Source organism: Dunckerocampus dactyliophorus, chromosome 1 (assembly GCF_027744805.1).
Source record: "Dunckerocampus dactyliophorus isolate RoL2022-P2 chromosome 1, RoL_Ddac_1.1, whole genome shotgun sequence".
Taxonomy (NCBI): domain Eukaryota; kingdom Metazoa; phylum Chordata; class Actinopteri; order Syngnathiformes; family Syngnathidae; genus Dunckerocampus; species Dunckerocampus dactyliophorus.
In genome coordinates this window covers 37,909,227-37,934,515 of record NC_072819.1, presented here as the reverse complement: position 1 = coordinate 37,934,515, position 25,289 = coordinate 37,909,227, and the positions used below count along the sequence as shown (strand labels likewise).

Below are 25,289 nucleotides of genomic sequence, written 5' to 3'. Positions count from 1 at the left end.
TTGGGGCCCACACCAACCCAATTATTTATTTTTAGCTGAAGTTGTAATTACATTTATTTCTTGCAGTGTTTATGACCTTGCATTCAAACCAGATGGCAGCCAGCTAATTGTTGCAGCAGGCCTTCATGTCCTGGTAGGAATTGTTTTACTTATTTAAGAAATTCATCTCAATTCTTTCTTAACACCAAATCATGTTTTTTGTAGGTCTATGATACCTCAGATGGAACTATTATTCAGCCTTTAAAAGGACATAAAGATGTAGTCTACTGTGTAGCCTATGCCAAGGATGGTAACCAAAAATGCTCTTTTTCTGTATAGTTTTTTTGTATGTTTAGCCACTGCAATTGTATTTCTAACTACATGTACTGCAGGTAAAAGATTTGCCTCTGGCTCTGCAGACAAAAGCATTATCATTTGGACATCTAAATTGGAGGGTATTTTAAAGTACACGTAAGTATGAAGTTTGACCACACATTAGCCCCTGTTGTAGAATTTTTTTTTTAATCATGTTCACTGTTTTTGTTATGTGTAGACACTATGACTCTATCCAATGTGTTGCCTACAACCCAGTGACTCACCAACTTGCATCCTGTTCCTCCGGTGACTTTGGTAAGTACCTCTTAAGTTTACATATGCACTGAGCTTTTTAATTACATATTATGGATTTGAGAGATCGGCACATCAGAATACTTGTTACTGTTGTAGGTCTGTGGTCACCAGAGCAAAAGTCAGTGAATAAGCACAAAGTGAGCAGCAAAATAACATGTTGTGGGTGAGTCAACTCTGCCTCAATTGTTTAATTCTTCAATGAGACACAATTTACATTAAAGGGTTTCACCATTTCATGTAAAAAAAAAAAAAACACACACAAAAAACAGGTGGACAAATGATGGGCAGTACCTTGCCCTTGGTATGATGAATGGAGTGGTGAGCATTCGCAACAAGAATGGCGAGGAGAAAGTCAAGATCGACCGTTCAGGCAACTCCTCCAGTCCAATCTGGTCCATAGCTTGGAACCCCTCCAAGTTAGTATCACCATTTATTGGATTTGATGAAAATATATTTACACCCACATGACTGTGATGTTTGGATGTTCTCCCCGTACTTGCATGGGTTTTCTCACGGTACTCAGATTTCTTTCTACATTTCAAAAATATGCAGATTGGGAATAGGGTTGGGTACCAAAACTCTGTTCCATACTGTCACCGGTGTCGACGTTAACGGTAGTAACCAGACTGAAAAAGTAAGTGGCTGTCTGTGACTCATTTGGGTGCTAAATTATTGCAGACTCAGCAACTTGCAACAAGTGCTTGAAGGTGATATTTTGTAAGTAACATCTTGTCTTGACAGAAGAACACAGTCTGACTCTTTTTAAACTTTATTGCCGACCTTAATACGGCAACACTAGTGTTCAGTTGCAACACCGCACACGCTTTTTTCTGTAGCGCTCCTCACAACAGCAACACAACACTTTATCATTATCAACCAACCAATCAGTCATGGTGAGCAAGGTGCATTCACAAACACCGGAGTTCTGAACATCACAAGCAGAAACACAAGCAAGACATTTTTTTTTGCACATTCTTAAATTGATGCTGGTTTTGCTGATCTTTTTCTGTAATAATTTGTTGTGGATCTTATTTCATATTCGTGCATCTATTAATTAGTTAAAATCGGGTGGCAGTGGCACAGGAGGTAGAGCAAGTTGTCCAGAAACCGGATGGTTGGCAGTTGGATCATTGCTCCCTCCACCCAGGCACTTCACCCACCTTGCCTCTAGGGCTACCCACACTGGTGTATGAATATGAATGAATGTTTGGTGGTGGTCGGAGATGGAGTAGGTGCGAATTGGCAGCCACGTTTTCGTCAGTCTACCCTAGGGCAGCTGTGGCTTCAGATGTAAATTACCACCGCCAGTGTGTGACTGAAGAGTGAATGAGTAATGGGTTCACTTCACGGTGAAGCGCTTTGTGTACCTTGAAAAGCACTATATAAAATCTAATCCATAAATGTATTTATATTGTTGAAGTATTTGAATTACTATTCCGTGCAACTTTCATGTCACAAGATTCCGTAAAAATAAAAATACATTACATTGCAAAAATACAATACATTTACATTTTCCCTTTTTTAAAGAACCAGTTCGGGCACCGGCGCTGTTTCATCGGTATCGGATCAAATGGAAACCATACCCATCCATAGTTAGGATGCTCGAAATTGTCCATAGATGTGAATATGGTTGTTTGTCTATATGTGTCCTGTGATTGACTGGTGTACAGGTGTACCCCGCCTTTCAGAATATTATTTGAGGCTGCAGTTTTATGTAGGGCCAGTAGGGGGCAGCAGGTAACCATAGAACAGAGTGCATAGTTTTTTGGGGGGTGTAGCCATCCACCACAGGACTGCAGGAACTTTTAAAAGTAATGGACAATTAAGATACTAGTGATGAGAAGCAATGATAATATGTGACAGTTGTTTAAATATTGGACATTGTCTTTTATATTACACTCGCATATTAACACAACACTTTGGTTTTTGCTCCCATTTTACATGAGCTGAACTCTTAAATATCTAAAAGTTTTTCTGTGTACACAAAAGGGCGATCTCTCTCAAATCATGTTTACAGATCTGTCTAAATCTGTGTTAGTAAGCATTAATCGTTTATAATTTACCCACCTCACAGGTGTGGCATACCAAGATGCTGGTGAGACATAGGTGTGCCTTAGGTTGGGCACAATAAAAGACCACTTCAAAATGTGGACGGGGGGGGGGGGTCCTAAAAACAGTCAGTATCTGGTGTGAGCACCATTTGCGTCAAATACTGTATACAGGCATCCGTCGCTACATCGCAGTTCGAACATTGCTCCCTCACTCTATTGCAGTTTTTCAAGCATAAATTAATTAATAAATGATCAGTGTTGTGTGATTGATTACGATATACTAATATTCATATTTAAGCAAATTGTACATATTGTTTGCCCAAATTAAGCATTTGCATGCATAAAAATGGCTAAATGCACTAAAATACAAATACAGTATTAAAGTTTTTTTGACATGAATTTGTATGACAGCCCCATCAGCAGTGTAGTACATCAGCAGTGACTTATCCCCCAATTGGTCCCGTGAGTCTAGTTCTGGTCCGATTTCCGTGATGAGGAACATAGTTCTGCTTAGTTGCTTGGTCATTTAAGTAAAGAGTTTGGCTTCTGAAAACAATATGCGTTCAAAGATGAAATACATTTGCATCATAAAAATGTCTCCTCGAAAAACTGACACCTCACAAATTGCTCGGCGTTGTATTTGTCTCCCGCCGTATCCCTGCACACTGTCACCTCTCCATTATTGTGTATGTGATGAAACTGACTGATTTTCAGACGCCTCCGAACAGCACCCAGTACAGTTAAACTGCATGTTTTCACGAGTGGCCGACCTAAGGCACACCTGTGCAATAATCATGCTGTCCCATCAGCATCTTGATATGCCACACCTGTGAGGTGGATAGATTACGAGTCATGAATGATAAATGCTCACTAACACAGATTTGTGAACAATATTTGAGAGAGAGATAGGCCTTTTGTGTACATGGAAAAAGTTTTAGGTCTTTGAGTTCAGGACATGAAAAATGGGAGCAAAAACATGTGTTTTGTTTATGTTTTTGTTGATTGTAGATTCACGTAACATTGACAAGGATTTTATAGGTGCTTCAGGGTAGAGAATTATTTTCCATCACACGTGTTTAGTAGTCTAGATGGGTCAGTGGGTCTGTATGTGACTAATTAAAATGAATTAATATCGATGTTCAGCATCCGCATAATCAACGCCCTTCTCAGTGAGCGTAGTATACTACTGTATTTACTCAGTACTGTATAGTATTTCTAGTATATTAAAGCCTGAAGAATTTTTGTCTTGTATTTTCCAAGGGATGAGCAACATGACATTCTGGCCGTTGCCGACTGGGGTCAGAAGCTTTCCTTCTATCAACTCAGTGGAAAGCAGGTGACCATCCCAAGTAACTTTCAAATCCACATCTGCATATTGATACAGAACTGTACTGTGTAGGCTCCCTCAATAGCGTGTCAACCATGTTGTGTGATCAGATGGAAACAAATTGCACCTTGACTAAAATTACAGGGTCTCATTAGTTTGAATGGGAACAGACAGACTGGGATGAATGGTATTTTAGATAACTACGAGCCTCCTGAATGTGCTATAACTTGCTGTACATAATTAATCTGTCATGTTGTCCAAAGTGCACAGTTGGTTAAGGTCTGCATTTCTTATTTCAAATCTAATGGTCTGGGTTTTATTATTTAGTATTACAGCACCTACATTGTATTGGTCCTGACCCTGCTATGATTTAATGGCCCCTTGCTGTTTGTCCTTCCTCTTAAAGGTCCCGTGGGCAACGCCATAATTGTGCACAAATATGCACTGTTCATTACTCTGTCTTTATGCCACAGGCTTATATACTGTTATTGGCCTACTTATTTATTTTTTTTCCACTGAACATTCAGCTTCAATTACAAAGCCAGGAATTGTGTGCAAAGAATGAGAATCATCTGTGGCTTGTCAGGCTGTTTCTTCCACAGAGAGAAGAAACAGATGTGTAGAGGTGTGTAATTAATACGAAGTTGTGCACATGGACTTTGAATACTAAGACAGAAGCAATCTTCAAATAAAGACACACTATCTTTTTTTTTTTAGCCAACTCTTAAAAGTATGGATGGATGTGGTGTTGACTTTGAATGGTTCCTGCTCAGACAGTGGGAAATGTTGGCTGGTGGCCTGTGCAGTAAATAAGAAGGATGCGTTTTCAAATCTCATTCCTGTCTCTTTTTGTCTTTCTCAGATTGGAAAGGACAGGAGTCTCAGTTATGACCCGTGTTGCGTCAGTTACTTTTCTAAGGGCGAGTACATAGTCATGGGTGGCGCTGACAAACAGGCCTCCCTCTACACCAAAGATGGTGTGCGACTGGGTGTCATTGGAGAGCAGAATTCCAGGGTGTGCACGTGCCGTGTCAAGCCTGACTCCAACTTTGTGGTGAGGTTGCTGCTTATGAGTTTGTACATCGATTAGCATGTCTGCATTTTAAATGTTTAATATAAATAATAAAATGCGCTTTTGAGGATAAAAAATGAGGCAGGTTAAAAAGCGTGATAATCAGAGTGACAACATTTTCATAATCTGACACAACAGCACCTCTTAAAGTACACTCTTACACACAAGTCATTTTTATTTCATACTAACACCTTTACAGTTTTCCTTCCACTATATTTAACTGTAAGTGATGAGGCATGCAAGAGAAAATTGGTTGCTGAAGGTTTCAATTCTTCTTTGTGGATGTTCCAACCACAGGAACATTTTCCCACTCTCACAGTCTTTTCTTAGAGGTGTTAATAAGATGCACTGCTACATTGTTTTCACTTCTATAGGTGATGGGCTGCCAAGATGGGACAATCGCCTGCTACCAGCTCAACTTCAGTACAGTTCATGGCCTCTACAAGGATCGCTATGCCTACAGAGACAACATGACTGATGTCATTGTCCAGCACCTCATCACTGAAGGAAAAGGTGTGCTTTTGCTGCAGCAACCAAATATGACTGAACAGTTTATGTATAGAGGTTTTAAATGTTTTGTGAACAAAACTATAAAATGTGTGTGATTCATAAAAAAATAGATATATATAAAAAAAAATTGTGTCCTGCTTATGTAATGCCAGTGCAATATATTTTTTGTATAAGGAACATTGCAGTGGTGCATGTAATATTTACCTCTGCGAAAAGCAGCATGGCACCAGATTGGATTTACTCAACAGTGTACTACAACTACAAAACATGACCTCCAAACATCCACTCTCTCACTCTGTTGTGTCCTCCTCCTTCAGTGAGGATTAAGTGTGGTGAGCTGGTGAAGAAAATCGCCATCTACAAAAACCGTCTTGCCATCCAGCTGCCAGAGAAGATAATAATCTATGAGCTTTTCTCAGAAGACTCCTCCGACATGCGCTACCGCATCAAAGAGAAGATTTGCAAGAAATTTGATTGCAACTTGCTAGTGGTCTGCTCCAATCACATCGTCCTTTGCCAGGTTAGTAAGACAAGATTCCTTTTATAATGGAAAACTAACATTGTAACTTAACCACCTTTATTGCAAGCACATGTTCAAGAGGCTTCTTGAGCATTTGGTAGATGGTGGCTGTTGGATGCAGAGTGGGAGTCAGTGTCCAGCCATTCAGTATGAGCCTAGGGAGAGGAAAAAAACATTGAATTGTGTGTTTCTCAAATGTTCTGCAGGCCATGTCTCTCTACTCCTCAACGCTCTTAAACTAGATAAAGTAAGTCATTTCACTGAAGGAAACGGACCATATGGTGCTGCTCCAGTGTATGCCTCTGTTTCTTGTCCCTCTGTGTTTGACAGACACTAGTAGGGAGGAGGAGCTGCCATAACACACAGGTTATTTCCTTTTAAATCTGCCTGTGTGTGACAGAGATCTTTCAGATCTTCCTCAAATAGGCAGGCTTGTGTTTCATCCTTCAGACAGCTTTTAGACAGTCAGAATGGGCTGTGTTCATATGGGATGTGGGCCTCTGTGTCAAAGCAAATCTTTTGTTCATCTTTACAGCATCCTGCTTGTACTACTTGCTGTAAAAAAAGAACAGTCTGTTAAGATTTGTTAAGTGTTGCTGAATGCCATAAAAACGATTCTTAAAGCAAATAAGGCAGGTGATTTACACACTGTGACACGATAGCAATTTAAGCACTTCACACTGTTCTGTTTTGCAGGAGAAGAGACTTCAGTGTCTGTCCTTCTCCAGTGTCAAAGAGAAAGAATGGGTGATGGAGTCTCTAATTCGCTACATCAAAGTGATCGGTGGACCACCAGGCAGAGAAGGCCTCCTGGTGGGGTTAAAAAACGGAGCTGTGAGTAGTCTGAGATGTAGTAGATCCAGTAATCAGTTAAAATAGGAATACGAAATACATTCATGTAACACCAACATCAAACATGTATAGCTGTAGTCATGCATTCCCACAGTACCAATCTAGCATGCATTGATGCACTGATGCTTTGCTCAAACTACCATTGTGTTCTTTTGTAGATCTTAAAGATTTTTGTAGACAACCCATTTCCCATTACACTGCTGAAGTTGTCAACATCTGTGAGATGTCTGGATATGAGTGCCTCGCGAAAAAAACTGGCTGTGGTGGACGAGCACAATACCCTTCTGGTCTACGACATTAACAGCAAAGAACTGCTTTTTCAGGTCAGCAAGTAGAAATTTGCTGTAAGGGAATGGCTGGCTGACAGCTTTTTACATTGTTTTCTCTGGAATTAATGAATAGAACAGAAACATGCAGGTACTTGTGATAATTTACATCCGAACCTACTCATTTTCCACAGCCGTGTTGCTAATTTTCTTGCTTTTCCTGCAGGAGCCTAATGCTAACAGTGTAGCCTGGAATACTCAGTGTGAGGTCATGCTGTGCTTCTCTGGCAACGGCTACCTTAACATCAAGGCTAGTAACTTCCCTGTACACCAGCAGAAGATGCAAGGTTTCATGGTCGGCTTCAATGGCTCCAAAATCTTCTGTCTCCACGTCTATTCCATGTCTGCTGTGGAGGTACCTCAGGTGGGTATGTCAGTGTGGTAGCAATGAACGCTTACCATTGATACAGCAAACAGTTACTAATGCTTGCTGTATATTTAAATACTGTTGTAATCTACAATATCTCCAAAGCCAAAACCATACTTGTGTGGGCCGATTGTAGTAAATATTTGAGGAAACAAGAATAAGACTATCAGAAAAATATTAAGTGTGTGATGTTGACACCTTCTTTATTTCATGCAGCTGCTTGCATTACATTATTATGATCTTTTTTGCTATGATCCTGCAAAATCTTCCCAGTCAGCACCCATGTACCAGTATCTGGAGAGGAAGATGTTTAAAGAGGCCCACCAGATCGCCTGTTTAGGTGTAACAGACAGCGATTGGAGGGATTTGGCTACAGAAGCTCTAGAGGGTCTTGATTTTGACATTGCCAAGAAGGCAAGTAAAAAGCACACACTCTTCATGTTACGTATGACTGACGCAAGGATCAACCTGCAATTCAATATTTCCGTCAGATTTTTCTACATGTAACAGCAGCTCCCCTGGGTGTCATCTAAATCATCCCTTATCTTTCTCCCATACAGGCCTTTATTAGAATACAAGACCTGCGCTACCTTGAGCTCATTAATAGTATTGAGGTAAAAGTCGCTTTTATATTCTATAAGGTCATTTCATAGCCAAAACTGACATCATTGAAGGACATAATGTTCATGATATTAGGAGTGTATGTACATTTTTTATTTGAGTAGCAAATGTAGCTAATTATAGGGAGGTTCAAATTGTGTGGGACATAATAAAACATAATAAAACAATTTAATGCAAGTCCAACATTGGGGTCACTTGCATCTTACTAGTGTGTTTCTATATAGCTCATGAATGCATGTCAGGGTTTATCTCTGCACACGTTGCAGGCCAGGAAGAAACGGGGAGAAAATGACAACGACTTGTTCCTGGCAGACATCTACGCCTACCAAGGGAAATTCCACGAGGCAGCCAAGCTCTACAAGCGTACCGGCCAGGAACCCAAGGCCTTGAGCATGTACACTGATCTGCGCATGTTTGAGTATGCAAAGGTGATCGCCAGTGATTGACCCTAAAGACAGACAATGCACACAGATAAGCACCTTGCCAGAATTGCAAAAGCATCCAGTGTTTTAGTTGTACACAAGGTATTTTACTGTAATTATTTTCAGGTGCTGTTATGCCATGCTGAAGCTTACTTTTGACAAGCTTCACTTTTGCCTGTTGTCTGTTCATACATCACTGAGATCTCCACATAAATCATGTGATCAACGTACAGCACGCTCACAACATGCTTTTACGCACGTATTCTTTCATAACACAAAGCCAACCGCCATACTCGGTTAGAGTTGGAAATGGAGCTTCTACTATTACATGAATTCTTTGATGCAGAGGTCAGTTGAAGTAGGAAAAAAGTTATTTATTTTTTTCCAGTTTTTATTGCACCCGAAGACTTTGATCTTCATCAGCTCATTTGTATTGCCTAAGCAGATGACACAGGCATGACTTGTCTGTGTGTATTTGTTTGACTGTGTGTATCCGATTGTATGTGTGTTTGATGTGGCTGGGCGGCCATCTGTTCCCAGAGGTTGTATGTTTTAAGTAGGATGCACACTGGAACCGTAGGATCCCCGGACGCCTGCTGTTGTGTGATTCTCTCCCTACTGTCTCAGATTTGACCTTCATGTATTCGTCTGAATGGGACCAAGCATTCCAGTCTCCCCTTTAACCATGACACACGTGTGTCTTGCTTTTTCAGTCACTATCTATATTACAGTGTTTCCTTCCACTTTGTAGGACTATGTTGGCGCAGCAGACCCTAAGACTTCTCGAATCCTGATGGCCAAGCAGGCAGACTGGGCCAAGTGCAGCAAGGAGCCCCAGGCGGCAGCTGAGATGTACATTTCAGCCGGAGAGAATCTCAAAGCCATTGACGTTTTAGGGGAGCATGGCTGGGGAGACATGTAGGTGCCAGTCTTTTTAGAATTGTGACAGCGCAAAACACGCTGATACCCATAACTCAATGTGGCATCTTAGTAATGCCTACAGTATGTACAAATGATAGCTTTGAGTCAAGGTCAACTCGTGTGATCTCACAAAACACTTGTGAATGCAACATGCAAATGTGGAGTTTGGCCATCAAAGGTCAAGATCACTGGGTCGGCTGTAATCAATTTTTGGGCCAAAATGAGAAAATGTTCACAAGAATAATCAAGTGATGAAATTTTGTTACCAAATTTCTCCAGGTTATTTTCAGTGTGGCATCCTACAGTTCTACAAAAAATACTTTTAGCCATTAGTACCAGCTCACTAATACTCTTCTGGCAAGACAGGGGTGAGGTGGTGGTAGTGGGGGGTCGTCATGTGACGAAGTTCTCTATCCGTCTTCAACATTATTAGTGTAGTGCAACTAAGAATAAATGAACATACTTTTATTCAGATAATCTCTGCAATCATACCAGCACCTATTGAATGTAAAAGTGTGTTAGCTAGAAAGGACTTGTTCCATTTGCATTACATGCATGTGGACAAACATGGCTGGAAACTTTAACAGAAGTGGCTGGTGTAGGCGTCCAGCCATGAGGTGGTAACTAGATCTATTTTTATTTTAAAGGGGAGACGAGGCAGCGTTTAAAAGTGAGAATGACAATATAACAACGGGTCTTATGTTAATGTAGCTGTTGATCTCCAGCGCCTATCTCTTTAGTTTTTCACCAAAACTGAGTTTTTTAAAACTTGTTTTTACATTTATCATTCTATTAGCTTTCATGCATACATGCAGAGCATAGAAAATGCCAAGTGTGAGCAAATTGAAGAGCCACTGTATGTGGTCCCATAAGATCGCCCCACCCACTCATTGTGTGCTGCATAGACTTGTGAGTTTCCATCAGTGGGTCAGCATAACAAACACGGTTTGTTTTATTGTAATTAAAACAACAAACCTACCCACAATCAGATTACCATCAGCCAGCCATCGCAATCATTTTGACGTGAATATACAATACGTCCAACCACCAAATGATGGTTTATCTTTTTATTCCCCCCCACCCCACACGCCCCACCCCCACCCCCACTCCCATCCAGGCTGATAGACTTGGCTCGTAAGCTGGACAAGGCTGAACGAGAACCACTGGCGAAATGCGCTTTCTATTTTAAGAAGCTGAAGCACCACGGCTATGCCTCTGAGATTTATTCCAAGATGGGGGACTTGCAGGCCCTGGTGCAGCTGCATGTGGAAACCCAGCATTGGGAAGAGGTCTGACACATTTTTTCCTCACAGGAGGCATACAGTACTTGCTGAGCTCATCATTGCATATACATACACAGTCTTTAGCCAGTCACTTATATGATGTCAGCCACATAGGATTGTGCTAAATAAACTGCAGTGGAGACATGTACACAGAAATAACTTTATGGTCATGGTTCTTGACAAGCAAGATGAATTTTAACAACTTAAGCCTAATTACCTTATAAACCATGAACACACTATAGAGTTGAACATACAGCTTGATGTTTTCTGAATCCACGCCCATCTGATGATTAGAAAAGCATATCACAACATTGTAGCAGACCGTCTGTGTATCATCTTGCTCTGGTCTGCTTCCAAGCACATTTTACCATCAGGGCAGAGGATGCAGCTTTGATGGAAATACTGCATCTTTTGTCATTAATGGAGAGACATGCAGTTGATTTGCATACTGAAACAGAGCAGCATCAAATTGTATTATGTTTTGTTTGAGCAAGGTTCCTAATATTTGATCCTCAATGACAAAAAAGTAAGGCGTTTACTATTAAAGAATTGTTTTTTTAATTATTTTTTATTTTTATATCTTTCACCGTGGGAGGTGGAGCCAGACAGGACAAAGCACAGAGGGAGTTTCAGTATGGCCCATATGGAGGATATTGACTAGTCTTTGCTAAAACAAAGTATTTCTTCAGTCAACCTTGGACTCACAGCCTTGGAACACCCGCTCTCACATTTTACTATATGGATAAACTGATTTGTGTTTCTTGGCAGTGCTTTCCCTACAAGATATTTAGACTCATTAGTTGCTGTTAGACCACATACATGTGCACAGTGTCCTTCATACCACGTCATTCAGCAGCACAGGAGGTGCAATTGCACTTCTAATTGAGCGTAAAATCCACTTAGCTTACACGCCATATTTTCAGCTAATTAATAATTTCTGCCATAGCCATGTTTTGACTGGGGATATTCTGTAATCTTTTAGTCCCTAAACGGCCACAAGTACCCTGGTCGTGACACTCTACACTAAATGTTACAATCTTCAGGACTAACAACAAGCCCTGTCAACGTCTCAAATTATCATGACCAAAATCTGCGCTCCTGTCTGTCATTTTCTCAGGCCTTCTCACTGGCAGAGAAGCATCCCCAGTTTAAAAATGACGTCTTTGTGCCTTATGCTCAGTGGCTGGCTGAGAATGACCGCTTTGAGGAGGCGCAAAAAGGTGAGTTTGTTCTTTCTCATGTCCAGTGTAAACGTGAAAGTAAGTCAGTGTATTTCTGTGTTACTGTCATGAGCTGTTTGAAGCTTGAGCTGTTTGTTTGCAGCTGTTTGTTGTAAGTGAAAGTGAAACAACTAATGTTTACACATGAGGCAATCACAAAACCCGACTGGACTGTTTTCATTACTGTCACAAAATTGTGTGCATCCACTGCAAAACATGATCCCCTTTGCCAGAGCCGAGCAGAACTGAGCTGCTTCACCTGGTAGCTGAATGGCATGCATGCATGGTTCTAATCACCGGGCCTCTGAAGCTGCTCTGATGATGATTACCAACTGTACCTATCGTTACAATCAGATCATAGATTTATAATTATAATCTCAGCAGGCATATTTCCTCTTGTACGAAGTCTTCCTGCACCCATCTCGTGGAATACATGCCTGAGCATGGTTGATTGTTGTGGAGCCTGCTGACAGTCCTGCAGCATTTTGCTGATTTTGTGTATTTTACAGAGGAAGTGATGCAGTTTTGAGTCACTACTGATTGTAATTGAGTCTGAGTCTCTGGTCTGTCTCCCGACCACAGAAAAAGTTCACATGTTTGGGCACATGTTTTAGGGATCTCACATGCAAATCAATGCTTACATTCTCATTAATTTAAAAAACATACTTTCAACTGGCCAAAGGTAATCATACATGTTTCACAATATTTACTTGCATGGAATTTAGCTTCTTTTACTACACTCGCTGTGGCTTTTTTTTTTCATTGCGAGTTGTATTACTTTGCCATGGTCTTGTATTGATGGTGGAACTGTTGGGCTGCTGCCCTAAATCTTCTGCAGTACATTCCCAAAAATGTTAATGGGAAAAGTGTTGGGATTCAATGGCAGCCAATCCTTGTGTGACATGATGTATCATGCTCTCTGAATTAATTTTTGCTTTGTCCTCATCCGTACTATATGTGGAAAAAAAACCCCGATCATTCTATATATTAGGTCATGAGTTGTATGGTACGATTTAGGCATGATGAATATACAATTCCTCCACCTCTCTTTTGGATGAATCTAGACTCATCAGACCACCTGACCTTTTTCCATTGCTCCATAGTACCAATCCTTAGACTTTTTTTCCCATTGGCCTCAAGGTAGGATTGGACGGACAGATAGATTAAGCACAATACATTGTTACCTTGCAGAACTACTAACGTACAATGTATCTGTAATCTATCTTTTTTAGTGCTTTTCTGGTCTTGTTTTGGACTGGTAAATAACTGACATCACTGTAGCTGGCCCCCCTGCTGTAGTTTTCCAGGCAGACTTGCTGGTGGGCTGTAGTCCTTAGAGCTGCTTCGAATTACCTTCTGATAGGAACACAAAGAATAGCACACATGTTTATTAAGGCTTTAAAGTCTGCTTTCCCCCTGCCAAATGCCTTTGTACTGATATATGAGAGTATGTTGGCACTTGTAGTGCAACACCACAAGAATGACTATTTGCACAAACGACCTCACCCATAAATAATGAAACACATTGACGTGCGTTAAATTAGCTACTTTTAAATCCAGTAATACTAAATAAACAGTCAATTCAGTCTTATGTCATTCTGCATGCAGCATTTCACAAGGCCGGGCGACAGAATGAAGCTGTCAGAGTCTTGGAGCAGCTTACTCAGAACGCAGTGGTGGAGAGGAGGTTCGATGACGCAGGCTATTATTACTGGATGCTCTCGATGCAGTGTCTTGACATTGCCAGAGGTGAGACCTGTACTGTCCTCTTTGACCTTGTTGACCCCAAAGAATACGAAAACTAAAACTAGTTCCTCATGCATATTTCTGTTTCTTGGTGAAATAGAAAATGAAGCTCAGCGAGATGAAATGCTGAAAAAGTTTGAACATTTTCAAAGTCTTGCAGAGCTCTACCACGTCTATCACCCCATTCAGCGCTACACGGTAAGACCGTACTTTGTCCATCATAGTCATGCCTGCCATTTTACATTACATCAGATTAAAATGACACCCTGGATTGAGTAGCTGCTTTGTCCTCGGGTTCCTGTTAGGGTCTAAATAGATCAATGTGTCAAGAAGGATAGTTCAAATAAAGTTTCTGTTTCTGTTCTTATACATCAATATGATACATCCAAAAATGGTCTGGACAGGGTTCTTACTATAGGTGGGAATCTCTGCCCACCTTACGATTTGATTCGATGCGATTACGATTCAGAGGCCTGCGATGTGACGATAAAACGATTATTGATTAATCTTTTTTTTTTTTAACCAATAGTTAAATTTTTTTTTAGTGCGTAATTTTTTCTATATATAATTTTTTTTACTCACTGTGTACTACTAAAACAAAGCATATTTGTAATGATCCACAATTGAAATAAATATGAAACAGATAAATGTAATTCCATTATCTTAATAACTGGAAGGTTACATCTACCAAAATATTTCCCATTGTACAGAACCAGCAGGAAAAGTAAATTGCACCAGTTGCAGCATGTATAAAATTAACACAAACTTCAGCATATCCTGAATAACCAACATAAAAAAAATCTGCCATTATTCATAAATAAATAATAAAGACTTCTGAAAACAAAAATAAAAATCCCGAGCATAGAATATCTGACTAAAATAATATTTTAACAAAGTCAATAACAGCTTTCATGCAAAATAGCTCTCATACAAGAATAATGCTTGCAGATGTCAGTATATTAGGAATAACCAAAAAAACAGGCGCCCTTGTGCACAAATAATAATAAAAAAATAGAAATGAATAGGCCACAAGAAATCAACATGCCTCTGCAACATTATTGAACAGCTCAGCCATATTCGCACCCGTACGGCTCTCATTCATTTCTCTCGTTTGTAGCACATGAGTTATCAGTAATGAAGTGCGCTGTTACGGTGACATAACAGCGCCTTTTCCGAGTTGGGTGGCAAATTAGTTATCACCTGCTCAATGGTTTTCTGGTCGGCAGCAACTTCAGCTGGCTGTTTTTCCTCCTCATTCGAGTGGAAACGTGCTATATGGTTTTTCATATTTGTTGTGTTCCCAAAATATTTTAAGCTTGTATGACAAAGCTTGCATATTGTCTAGCTCTTGTCCAGCTCATTTTTACCTTCAACTGCATGACAGCCAAATCCAGCGGGTGGGGATCGGCGTTTACCCTCAGCCATTCTGGTAGCGTCTTAGGTGCACCACTATAAACTGTCCGGGGGGCACTTCCGCTTTCCGTCTTACATCTGGACAGCCCTGACGTAAATAGACGAAGACAGGTAGATAAGACAAAAACAGTGAGCTGGCCTTTTTCAGTTACAAGCTGGAACTATTAATGCTGATATCCCCATTGAAAAGCCAGCATTTAAAGAACATTTAACAGGCAGTACAAATTCCCTGTGACAAAATACATGTCACAAATGCCAATTCTGGAGATTTACAGACTGCTAGATGACATATTAAAGGAGATATTGCATTATTATGATATATAATTTTTAAAATTATCATTATATATTATAACTTTGGTTTATTTGGTGTCAAAAATGTTGACAATAATATAGTTTAGCGTCAATTTGTGGGACAATAAATGTTTCAAAACACACCTGCCTTGCTTTGTGACTCTATTCGAGTCTCGTCGCCTCTAGTTCCTACTTGTAGTATCGAAAACTATGGAATTTGATTTGATACATTTTCAGGTCTGGAAAAGTATGGAAAATGAAAACTAAGTAAGAAGTATAAGAAATATAGAAAACTAATGTTTCCAGGACTGCCACTACTGTTCTGTTTTCTAAAAGATAAAATGATAAATAACTAAAAAAAAAAAAAAAAAAAAAAAGAAGAAATGGATCGGTCTGTTTTTTTTTTTTAAGGCGCTTGCTAGGGCTTATAAGATGTTTGTGTGAGAGCACACAGTTTGCAACGCAGCCCGGAAAGCATTTGGGAAGATTGACAAAAGTTGAATGAATGGCCAACTCTCTGCTCGTTCCTCCTCCAACCCTTTGTATGAGCTACACTACCTTGCTGTAATATGGAAAGTATATGGTCACATAATGGCATACATATTCAGAATAATGAAAACAAACGATTAATTCCATAATTTGCATTGTACTATGGCTGCAACTAACGATTATTTTCTTAACCGATTAATCTGAAGCTTAATGTTTTGATTAGTTGAGTAATGAGTTAGGCCTTAGACCACTGATATACAGATATGCAAACTCTGATGGGCTTTTTTATGTTAAAGTTCATATTGTTACATCTTGTTTTAATTTTACACAAATACGGGAACGACCCAAAAGGCATACATAGTTCAGTGTTAAAATGATTTCAAAGTAGGTCCACACATGCACTCTTCACTTCTGTTAGTTGAATTCTCTTGCTGTAGGACAAGGACAATAAAAAAACAACAACAAACAAACAAAAAAAACAGTTAGTGATTTCATCCACACATATCAGAAAGGAGGCAAAAATGTTGATCACTGTTTTCCATACTCAAAGCTGAGCTGTGTGAATATCAAAGACAATAGGTCTGCTTTCATGGATGACTAAGGCCCTGTCCACATGGGAACCCTCCTGGAGTTATTTATTTATTTATTTGGTGGGTTGGAAAAAAAAAAATTGCATCCACACAGTGTCAGCTCAGTAAATAGCCACATTCACATGGGAACGAACCACTGGGTGAAAACGATGTAAGACATAAGGCACACATAAATGTGGCACTGTAAACAGACATACAGACGGAACCACGTGACACACCAAACAATAGAAGAAGAAAGAACTTTCACGTTGAACTATAAGACAAAAAAATATCAGGAGAAGGTCGACTGGGAGTAATGTCAGTTCAGATATTCAGATATTATGTTGGCTTTTTGCTCACTTTTGGTCACTTGCGGGGAGGTGGCATCATCGTTTTTAGAAATTTTTGGATTTTCCCACCTTGGAAATGGTTTTCAAAAAACACCGTCTCAGGGTATCCAGAACACTGTTACTGTGTGGATGAAAGGCTGAAAAATTAAAATACTTCACCATTTCAACCTGAATATGTTTACAGGGCATTCTGCTTTCACTTCAGGACATAATTTAGGACATTATGCACATGCATTCTTCTATAATTTTGGTGTCAGGTGGTTCTGTTTGTGTGCTTAAAGCGCGACTTATGGGTGTGTCTTATGTATTACATCGTTTTCACCCAGTGATCTTACCTAAAAAAAACATTCCCATGTGGATGTGACCACTTACTAGTGGCGTCACACGAGATCTCGCAAGATTAAAACATGATGAGATTTCCCATTTGGAGAAAAGCTCAATCACGAGGAAAGGGCAGCCAGAGGCCAATCAGACTGTGAACTACGGCGTCGCTACTATGAATGATAATAAAGTAATATGGAAGTGGCAGTGTGCACTTTAAGTGCTTTAGGCACGCCTTGCAATCCAACATGCTTTGGTGGAACTTGTGGCTGTGTTTTTCCATCTGAGTTAAACAGGTACTTGCTACGTGTTGATGTCCAACCAGAAGCTGTAGTAATTCTACATTTGATCAACTTTACTTAAAGATTTGTCAGCTTAACCCACGTAGATGTTGGGACTTGTCTGCATCCTTAATCACCGGGCGGTTCTTTGACAGTCATTGCAACACCAGTTTCGTTTCATAGCAGACCTCATACATAGTAGAGGGCCGTGTTGACAATTTATCACTATATAATTTATCGCTATATTTAGCAAGTAAAGGTGCACATATAAGTGTTTGTTGTGTCATGCATTTATTCGGTATTTAATTACAAGTGCTCAACAAAGGTGATCCGCCAAGCAAGGCAAAGAGTGAGTGGCGTGCCACCTCCGTAACACCGTGCAATGTACATCTGAAAGCTGTAAAATCATCCCCCAATGCAACCCAGCCCCAGAGCCAAGAAGGCAGAGCTTGGACACACTCACCTTCCTGTCAAAACATGCATAGGCGTCCAAAGTGTGTCGCAGGAGAATGTGGATCTGTGGAACGTGGCTGATTGCAGAAATAAAATAAACAAAAACACGGCAAAAGTGGAAAAACAGAGCAAAAAGGCATAATGTAACAGGAAGAAGCTGAAATGTTGATAATAGTAACTAATAAAAACACAAAGATTTATCTTTAAATATATGTTTAAATATATGTACAGTATAATGTTTTTATTATAAATTGTTTTAATTTTTTATTTTAAATATCAAAGGGCAGCTGCACAGCCCTGGTGTAAAGGAGAGGGAGGGTATCAGATAAAATGAGCAGAAAAAGGAGTGTTCTAAATAAAGATGAATTACAGAGCACTGACATCATTATACTTTTGCAAATGTGCTTCCTGCAAACTTCATGAACTTACATTACATGCGATTACATGGATAACTATCATTTTGTCAAGAGGTCATTTTCTGAAACTGCCCCGATTGCCATTACCATGGCTACCAGCTGTGTGATTGATCATAATGACAAAGCTTCCCCCTCTCCTTGAGCACTTTATGGGTGGCCTGGCCTGTGTCACCGTCCACAGTTTGTTGTTGCAGCTTTCTGCTTGGCTGTGATCACCCCTCCATTATTGCTGTGATTTGAGCCAGAAACCTCATGCTTCTTTGCAACCGTAGTGATAAAGTATAGGCTTGTCTTTACTTTATCTTTCATTTATGTCATTGTTTTGGTCTTTAGGATGAGCCCTTCAGTTCCCTCATGCCAGAGACGCTGTTCAACATCTGTAGGTTCCTCCTGAGCAACCTCCCCAAGGACAACCCACCACCAGGCATTTTTAAAGTGTATCCTTCCCTTTGAGAAAGTGGTCCTATCTATACCATCCATACCAGTGTATTTGAGTATGGCTGGGCTAGAGAGATCTATTAGAGAGATGCTAAAGTGTTGTTGCCACAGCTGAAATGATACTTCTGCTGGGAGACAGAAAAGTGATGGTGATGAGGCCCAGCTTGTCTAAACAAAATATTTAATTGCTCAAACCTGAATGTGCATTTTCATATGCAAACGCAAACAGTAGACTCTAATTTAGTACATACACACAACGTTGCCCACCATTACATAAACAAACCTACTGTATATACACTGACCACATTATTTGTAAGGTACTTGATAATGTCAATTTAAATTGACAAAGTGTCAATTTAAATCTAATGAAGTGTCCAGTGAATGTATAGTTGCACACAGTAGCACAGTGCAAGTTGGGCAGCTGGGATCTTTTGGGAATGAAACATATAATTTTACAGATTTGGACCAGCTATGTTGGATTTTGTTTAAAAATAATCTGTTCTACACATGTGCTTTAAGAGTACAAAGATTTGTCTCCAGTGGCAGAACAGAGTTGAGACCGTAGAAGGAGCATTGGGGGAGTGGAAAGTGGCATTTTTAAAGTTAAGGCACACCAGAGTAGAGCTTCTGCAGCTGCAGCTCATTGAGCTGCCATTGCTACTCCAAGCTACACTTTCAATAGTCTGAACCCCAGGCGTGCATCAGCACTCAAACGCAAGCCCACAAAGTTTTGGTCAATTTCACCTTCACATGACTCATTCTCCGAATGTGCAAATGTCTTTATAAGGATATTCTCTTTTTTGTGGACCTTAAATTCCGGTATATAAGCCACACCCACTAAATTTTGAGGAAAAAACAGATTTGTACATATATAAGCTGCACCGGACTATAAGCTGCACCTGTCCACATCATAAAATGGCATATTGTGGCTCCCTTGTCCATGAGGACAGGCTACGAGCTTGTCAACCCATTGAATAATTGCAGGAGGTCAATACTCAATATAACAGTCTGACTGACAGTGTCATCTTACAAAGAACACTAAACTCATCACACAGCAACTTAACACCCAAAAGGTATACCTAACAAAGATACAAACAAGTACCAATACAAGTTTAAAATGGAAAAAAATGAGCGGTATCGAAAATGAATGGATGGATGTATGGTGCTGTAATGCTGCCTCTGTCAACCATAGAGAGTCAGAGGAGCCCAGAGGCAGGCTGACATCATTGCAGCGCAGGGCAGGCCACTGATCTGTACTTAAAGAATCTGAATAGACCATACGATGCACGCGCCCGTGCAAGCCGCTGAAGCCACAGAGAGGCCATCTTACCACTCACATCTCGTACGTAGCAGACTACATTTGCACAGCGTACATAGTGTACAAAGCAGATGAAGAGGCTCGCAGAACATCTATATTTTAAATTAAAAAGCGAGGCGATTTTGTGTGAGTGGGTAACAAACTAACAACAGACTTAACAACTCACAAGTTCTGACATAAGTCATTGTCCGAGAAGTGTGAGTGGTAATATGGCAGCTGCGTGGCTTCACAAGTCATTGACCAATGGCCTATCCAGATTCTTTAAGTACAGATCAGTGGGGCAGGTGCCAGTGAGTGCTTTGCTCACACGCAATGCATTATGGGAACACTTTTTAAATAGGTTTTTTTTTTTTTTTTTCATTTTAAGATGACACCCTGAGTCAGACTGTTATTTTGAGTGGCACCATATTTAAATGAATTAGTAGGGATGAGCCGGATACTCTGTTATGGAAAATGCATTTTTGCAGAATACAAGCATGAAACGAGTACATCTCGTCATTATCCGTAATGAAATTATTGCGATGAAAGAAAATCCTCATTATGTATTCACTCTTCATGCTCTGTGATTGGCCAGTCACACCCAGCGACCGCCCCATCTGAGACACACTGTGCAGGCTGGAGCCACAGAGGATTTGATCAGTGCCGCGTTCACGTACACGGCGCAATTGGCAGGTTGAAAACAGCTCGTGTGGCGTTGCCCACTGCCTCCACTTTATTAGATTGTCCTCAGCTCACCTGTATTTCGGTTTGTATCTAAACTTACTTGGTAAAATTGTTTCGTAAAGTACGCGGTGCATTTGACAAGACGGCGCTGTGCAGGCTTGTGTTATTCTTATGCAACTCAACTGGTGTAGCATGACCGCTTTTTTCCTTGAAATGTATTTTTGTCTTATTCCACTAAGTCACCATAAAGCTACAATATAAGAATTTTGTTCATTTTCAGTTGGCAGTACACAGACAGTGGTAACAGTAACATGCACCGACTGGCCACAACATTGGGTACACCGGCACAGCTGCATCAAATATTCTGCCTGTATGGTTATCATAATACATTATATAAATAAGCGTGGTAAAATATTACACCCCTCTCAATACGTTGCAGTATGCACGTTCCAATCTTAGACTTCTTCACAAGACAGCTGTACACGGCTCATGTGTCAGTCACTGCCGGGGTCTTTTTTTCGCCTGCTTGCTTATAATTTGGCTGGTAATATAAAGTTGGAAAACATTGCTTGTAGTACTGAACACGGTGCTTTTGAAAAAAATACAGCGAACAAGGTTGACATCTTTGCCATCAATAGATGTTTGCATGAATCACCAACTTCACACAGATCATTAAAATAATAATAATAAAGTCTTACAGATCATTTCCACACATACACAGTACACATATAGCTGAATAATAAACAATAAATATAGCAACTTCTGATCAATCTATGTCGATTTCAGACTTAAAATAATGTACCGATTTAAGCGCTAGCCAGTTTTGGTGAAACCACGCCCACTTCTGGTTTATGTCCCGCCCACTCGGAGTGCAGAAACAGATACGGATACGGATCATTTAGATGGGTGAACAGATACAGATACAGATAGTGGTGTACTAGCTCATCCCTACGATTTAGTAGTTGTTCTGAGGTAAAGGAGATGTCACGAGATTAGAATTTAGCCATTAATTAGCCGCAGCGCTGTATAAGCCACAGGGTTCCAAGTTTAAGGAAAAAGTAGCGGCTTATACACAGAGAAATGATGGTATTTTATACTTGTTAGTTGTGGGTGAAATGGAAATTCCATGGTTGCAATTGTAACATTATTGAGGTATAGTGGTGACAAAAGTAGTCTTGGATAACGTTTGGTGGGGTCCCAGGGGGGACACACAAAAACGTGACAGAAAGATCATGGTTTCATTTTGTGGCTCTGATATTAAGTGCAATTGTATCCTGCAAAATGATTTGCAGTGGAAGTCTTTCTTGGTGTGCTGTTTGCATAATACGCACACAATTACTGCTACATACTGTAGATAATATTGATTAAGTATAGGAAATTTTGGAAATCCAATAAAAATAGTTACCTTATATGGCCGCCTCCATCACGCTCATTAATTCGTGTGGGAAGGGCCTTGAAAGTCTTCTGTTTTGCTTCTAACACACACCAACCACAAATCGAGAAGCAAGCATATAATTACTCCACATGAATAAAACATTAAGTTAATTATGTATTGATATGTAAAAATCATGTGGTGTCCAATAATCACAATTGTTATCACTGCCATATATTTTGGTCAGTGCAAGGTTTTATTTGCCACTATTTTTTATGAACATAACATTGTACAGTTGTTTTTTTATGACGTGGCAGTGATTGAACACTGCAAAAAATAACCACGTTTTGAGTGTACCTCAACTTTAAATTTTGACTCTCCCCCTTGTCAGGTTAATCAGGAGGTTCATATACACAACTGTCCACCTTAGTTTCCTTGACGAGGCCATAAGTAATACCTTGTACGCTCTAGCCAAGCAAAGTAGAAAACTTGGTGCTTATAAACTGGCCAGACTTTGCTACGAGAAGCTCCAGAAGTTGTACATTCCCTCTCGGTTTCAGGAGTCCGTAGAACTGGACAGCCTCACTATCCGGGCCAAACCATTCCACGACAGTGAGGTGTGTTAAAGATAAAATGGTGAACCACACGACACACATTCTTTATTCAAATGCATTGTAGATGTCTTGAATCTTGCTCAAATGAATCTAAACACATTTCATGGTTTACTAGGCCTAGAAATTGCAGTTTGATTTTTTTCTCCCCTTCTATTTATGTTGTAGGAGCTGACTGAAGCCTTGATGTGTTACCGCTGCTCCAACAAGCCCCTGCTGAACAACCAGGGGACGGCGTGCCTCAACTGCAAGCAGCCTTTCATTTATTCAGCCTCATCCTATGGTGTGTGGCGTGCAAACACATGTCCACCCTCAGTTTGTGTGTTTAACATAAATGTTTTTGTGTGCAGAGGTGTTGCCCCTAGTGCAGTTCTACTTGGAAGAGGGCATCAGTGACGAGGAGGCTGTGTCTCTTATTGACCTAGAAGTTCCTCACACAGAGCAAACGGATGACCGCTGGCAGCATATGGACAATGGTACACATGAACTGTCTGCACATAAATTTTCTTATCACTCCATTTTGAGAGCTTCTATCCCTGCCTTAACACACTCAGACCATCCTTTTTCTTGTGACACTTCTAAGAGTCGGCCTAGTCAGCCGTGGCCTCGATTCTGCGTCGGTAGTTAAGCTGTCGTCGCTAAGTCATCTTAGCGCTTGAGCTAATAGGGTTACCCAGGCTCTCCTGTCTCATCTTAATGACACTAACCCTCTGAGAGCTACAGCCACAGGCCTAGTGGCGGGATTAACCTGCATTAGGCGGCAGACACTCAAGGGCACCAAGGCACTTTGTTGTTGCAGAGCGGCATTGCCAATGACAGAAACAACTGATGTTGCATTTTCAGCACATAAGCTCTTTAAAGGCGAGGATTTTACAATGTACACTTAATTACAACAAAATATGATAGGGACTTTGCTTAATGTACAGTCAGGTCCACAAGTATTTGGATGTAATTAGTAATAGTATGGCAAAATGTAATAGAAGCATCAACTTTCTGCTTTCATTTAAGTGGTTTCATCACAATATAATATTGTGATGAAACCTCATAATATTGAATATGCCGTTTTCCAGTGTCCAGTTACTTTATAAATCATTGAAATGTGTGGCCCTTTGACCACCAATGGTTTGTGGGTCTTGCTGCCTTCACTTTTGTCTACTGGCATCAGCTCAGATGACTGACTTGGCCATAATTTATTTGCCTTCAAAAATGTAATTATAAAAATGTATTTATATTTACTCATCACTTTGAAAATGAAAGTGCATAAAACACAAATATTATTGTGAAACATCTTGAATTGAAGATGAAAGACTACCCTTCACTTTACAGTATAGCCACTGTTGTTATGTAGAGGCAAATACCATGTTCAGATACTTCTGGACCTAACTGTACATATTGATAATTGTGTTTGACCCAACACCAATCAGATATGCAAGTTTTAAAGATGGATGATGGCTTGGAGGATCCAGTGGAAGACCCTTTCACACCCAAAATGATCTTTGAGGTAAGTAAGAAGAGAACGTCGACATAAGGCGCCACATATTGCACCAGCTGGTGAGGTTAAAGGATGAGGCTCACAATAGAACATGGATGTGTTGGTGTGTGTGTGTGTGTATCCAAACAGCAGGGTGGCTCGCACTTTGTCCCCGTCAAGGTGAATCACTCTGTGCTGCGCTTCATGAGCAGGAGGGATGTCCTGATCAAACGCTGGCCCGCGCCACTCAAATGGGAATACTTCCGCTCCCTGCTTCCTGACGTGAGCATCACCATGTGTCCCACCTGCTTCAAGGTACACCGTTTATAAGACGCAAAACTTTGCTTACTTATGGTAATGGTTTCATTTTATTTGGAACATGCATACAGGTTACATTGGAATACATCACACTTCCATTCTCTGGTTCTTGTGTATATATTTTTTTTATTCTTACCAGATGTTCCACAGTGAAGACTATGAACTGCTTGTGCTTCAGCACAACTGCTGTCCCTTCTGTCGAAGACCCATAGATGAACCAAACTGATCCACTTGACGACATCAGTTGTTCTTCACAGTCACTGCAGTGTCTGCAGATTTGTATTTATTGTCTCAGTATGGTACATATTATTCCTTCACATTTATGAAGGATCAGTAACTGTAGATTACTCCACATTTTGTGGCGTACACAATTAGCCAGTCAACCCTACCGGATCACGGGATCAGATGAATTACGTCACTTTTTAACGGGAATGTAAATGGATGTCACATTTTTGTAAGACAAGAACAATATTTTTGAGCTATCAACATACATTTATGTATTTGTGTGTTTTTAATCATCAGATTTATCAGTGGAACCTGCATTCCTCAGGTTTCTATTCTAGAGCTGTAGCATATGTTTCATAATAGTTTGTCTGTTATTTAGTCATGAGAACATATTTTTATATTATTGTGATATTGTTATATTTATATTGTTACCATTAAACACT

The 25,289-nt window shown here is 40.2% G+C and overlaps 1 protein-coding gene across 5 annotated transcripts in view; it reads left to right on the top strand.

Annotated features, from left to right (window-relative positions):
* Positions 1 to 25,289, top strand: part of ift122 (intraflagellar transport 122 homolog (Chlamydomonas)) — a 26,076-nt gene extending 787 nt beyond the window's left edge. Inside the window, exons 2-29 of one of the 5 annotated variants that reach the window (XM_054773558.1) lie at positions 67 to 133; positions 205 to 289; positions 372 to 450; positions 533 to 609; positions 706 to 772; positions 879 to 1,025; positions 3,921 to 3,996; positions 4,850 to 5,041; positions 5,434 to 5,572; positions 5,887 to 6,089; positions 6,786 to 6,923; positions 7,100 to 7,264; positions 7,434 to 7,631; positions 7,908 to 8,048; positions 8,195 to 8,248; positions 8,522 to 8,683; positions 9,429 to 9,595; positions 10,716 to 10,887; positions 11,999 to 12,101; positions 13,710 to 13,850; positions 13,948 to 14,045; positions 18,764 to 18,867; positions 22,673 to 22,838; positions 23,001 to 23,115; positions 23,183 to 23,308; positions 24,257 to 24,333; positions 24,457 to 24,618; positions 24,761 to 25,289. In XM_054773558.1, coding sequence (XP_054629533.1) covers positions 67 to 133; positions 205 to 289; positions 372 to 450; positions 533 to 609; positions 706 to 772; positions 879 to 1,025; positions 3,921 to 3,996; positions 4,850 to 5,041; positions 5,434 to 5,572; positions 5,887 to 6,089; positions 6,786 to 6,923; positions 7,100 to 7,264; positions 7,434 to 7,631; positions 7,908 to 8,048; positions 8,195 to 8,248; positions 8,522 to 8,683; positions 9,429 to 9,595; positions 10,716 to 10,887; positions 11,999 to 12,101; positions 13,710 to 13,850; positions 13,948 to 14,045; positions 18,764 to 18,867; positions 22,673 to 22,838; positions 23,001 to 23,115; positions 23,183 to 23,308; positions 24,257 to 24,333; positions 24,457 to 24,618; positions 24,761 to 24,847 — 3,508 coding nt within the window. In that variant the 3' untranslated portion in view covers positions 24,848 to 25,289. Of the gene's footprint in view, positions 1 to 66; positions 134 to 204; positions 290 to 371; positions 451 to 532; positions 610 to 705; positions 773 to 878; positions 1,026 to 3,920; positions 3,997 to 4,849; positions 5,042 to 5,433; positions 5,573 to 5,886; positions 6,090 to 6,785; positions 6,924 to 7,099; positions 7,265 to 7,433; positions 7,632 to 7,907; positions 8,049 to 8,194; positions 8,249 to 8,521; positions 8,684 to 9,428; positions 9,596 to 10,715; positions 10,888 to 11,998; positions 12,102 to 13,709; positions 13,851 to 13,947; positions 14,046 to 18,763; positions 18,868 to 22,672; positions 22,858 to 23,000; positions 23,116 to 23,182; positions 23,309 to 24,256; positions 24,334 to 24,453; positions 24,619 to 24,760 lie in introns of those variants that run through there. The other 4 variants (XM_054773548.1, XM_054773567.1, XM_054773584.1 and 1 more) reach the window with 4 other exon arrangements.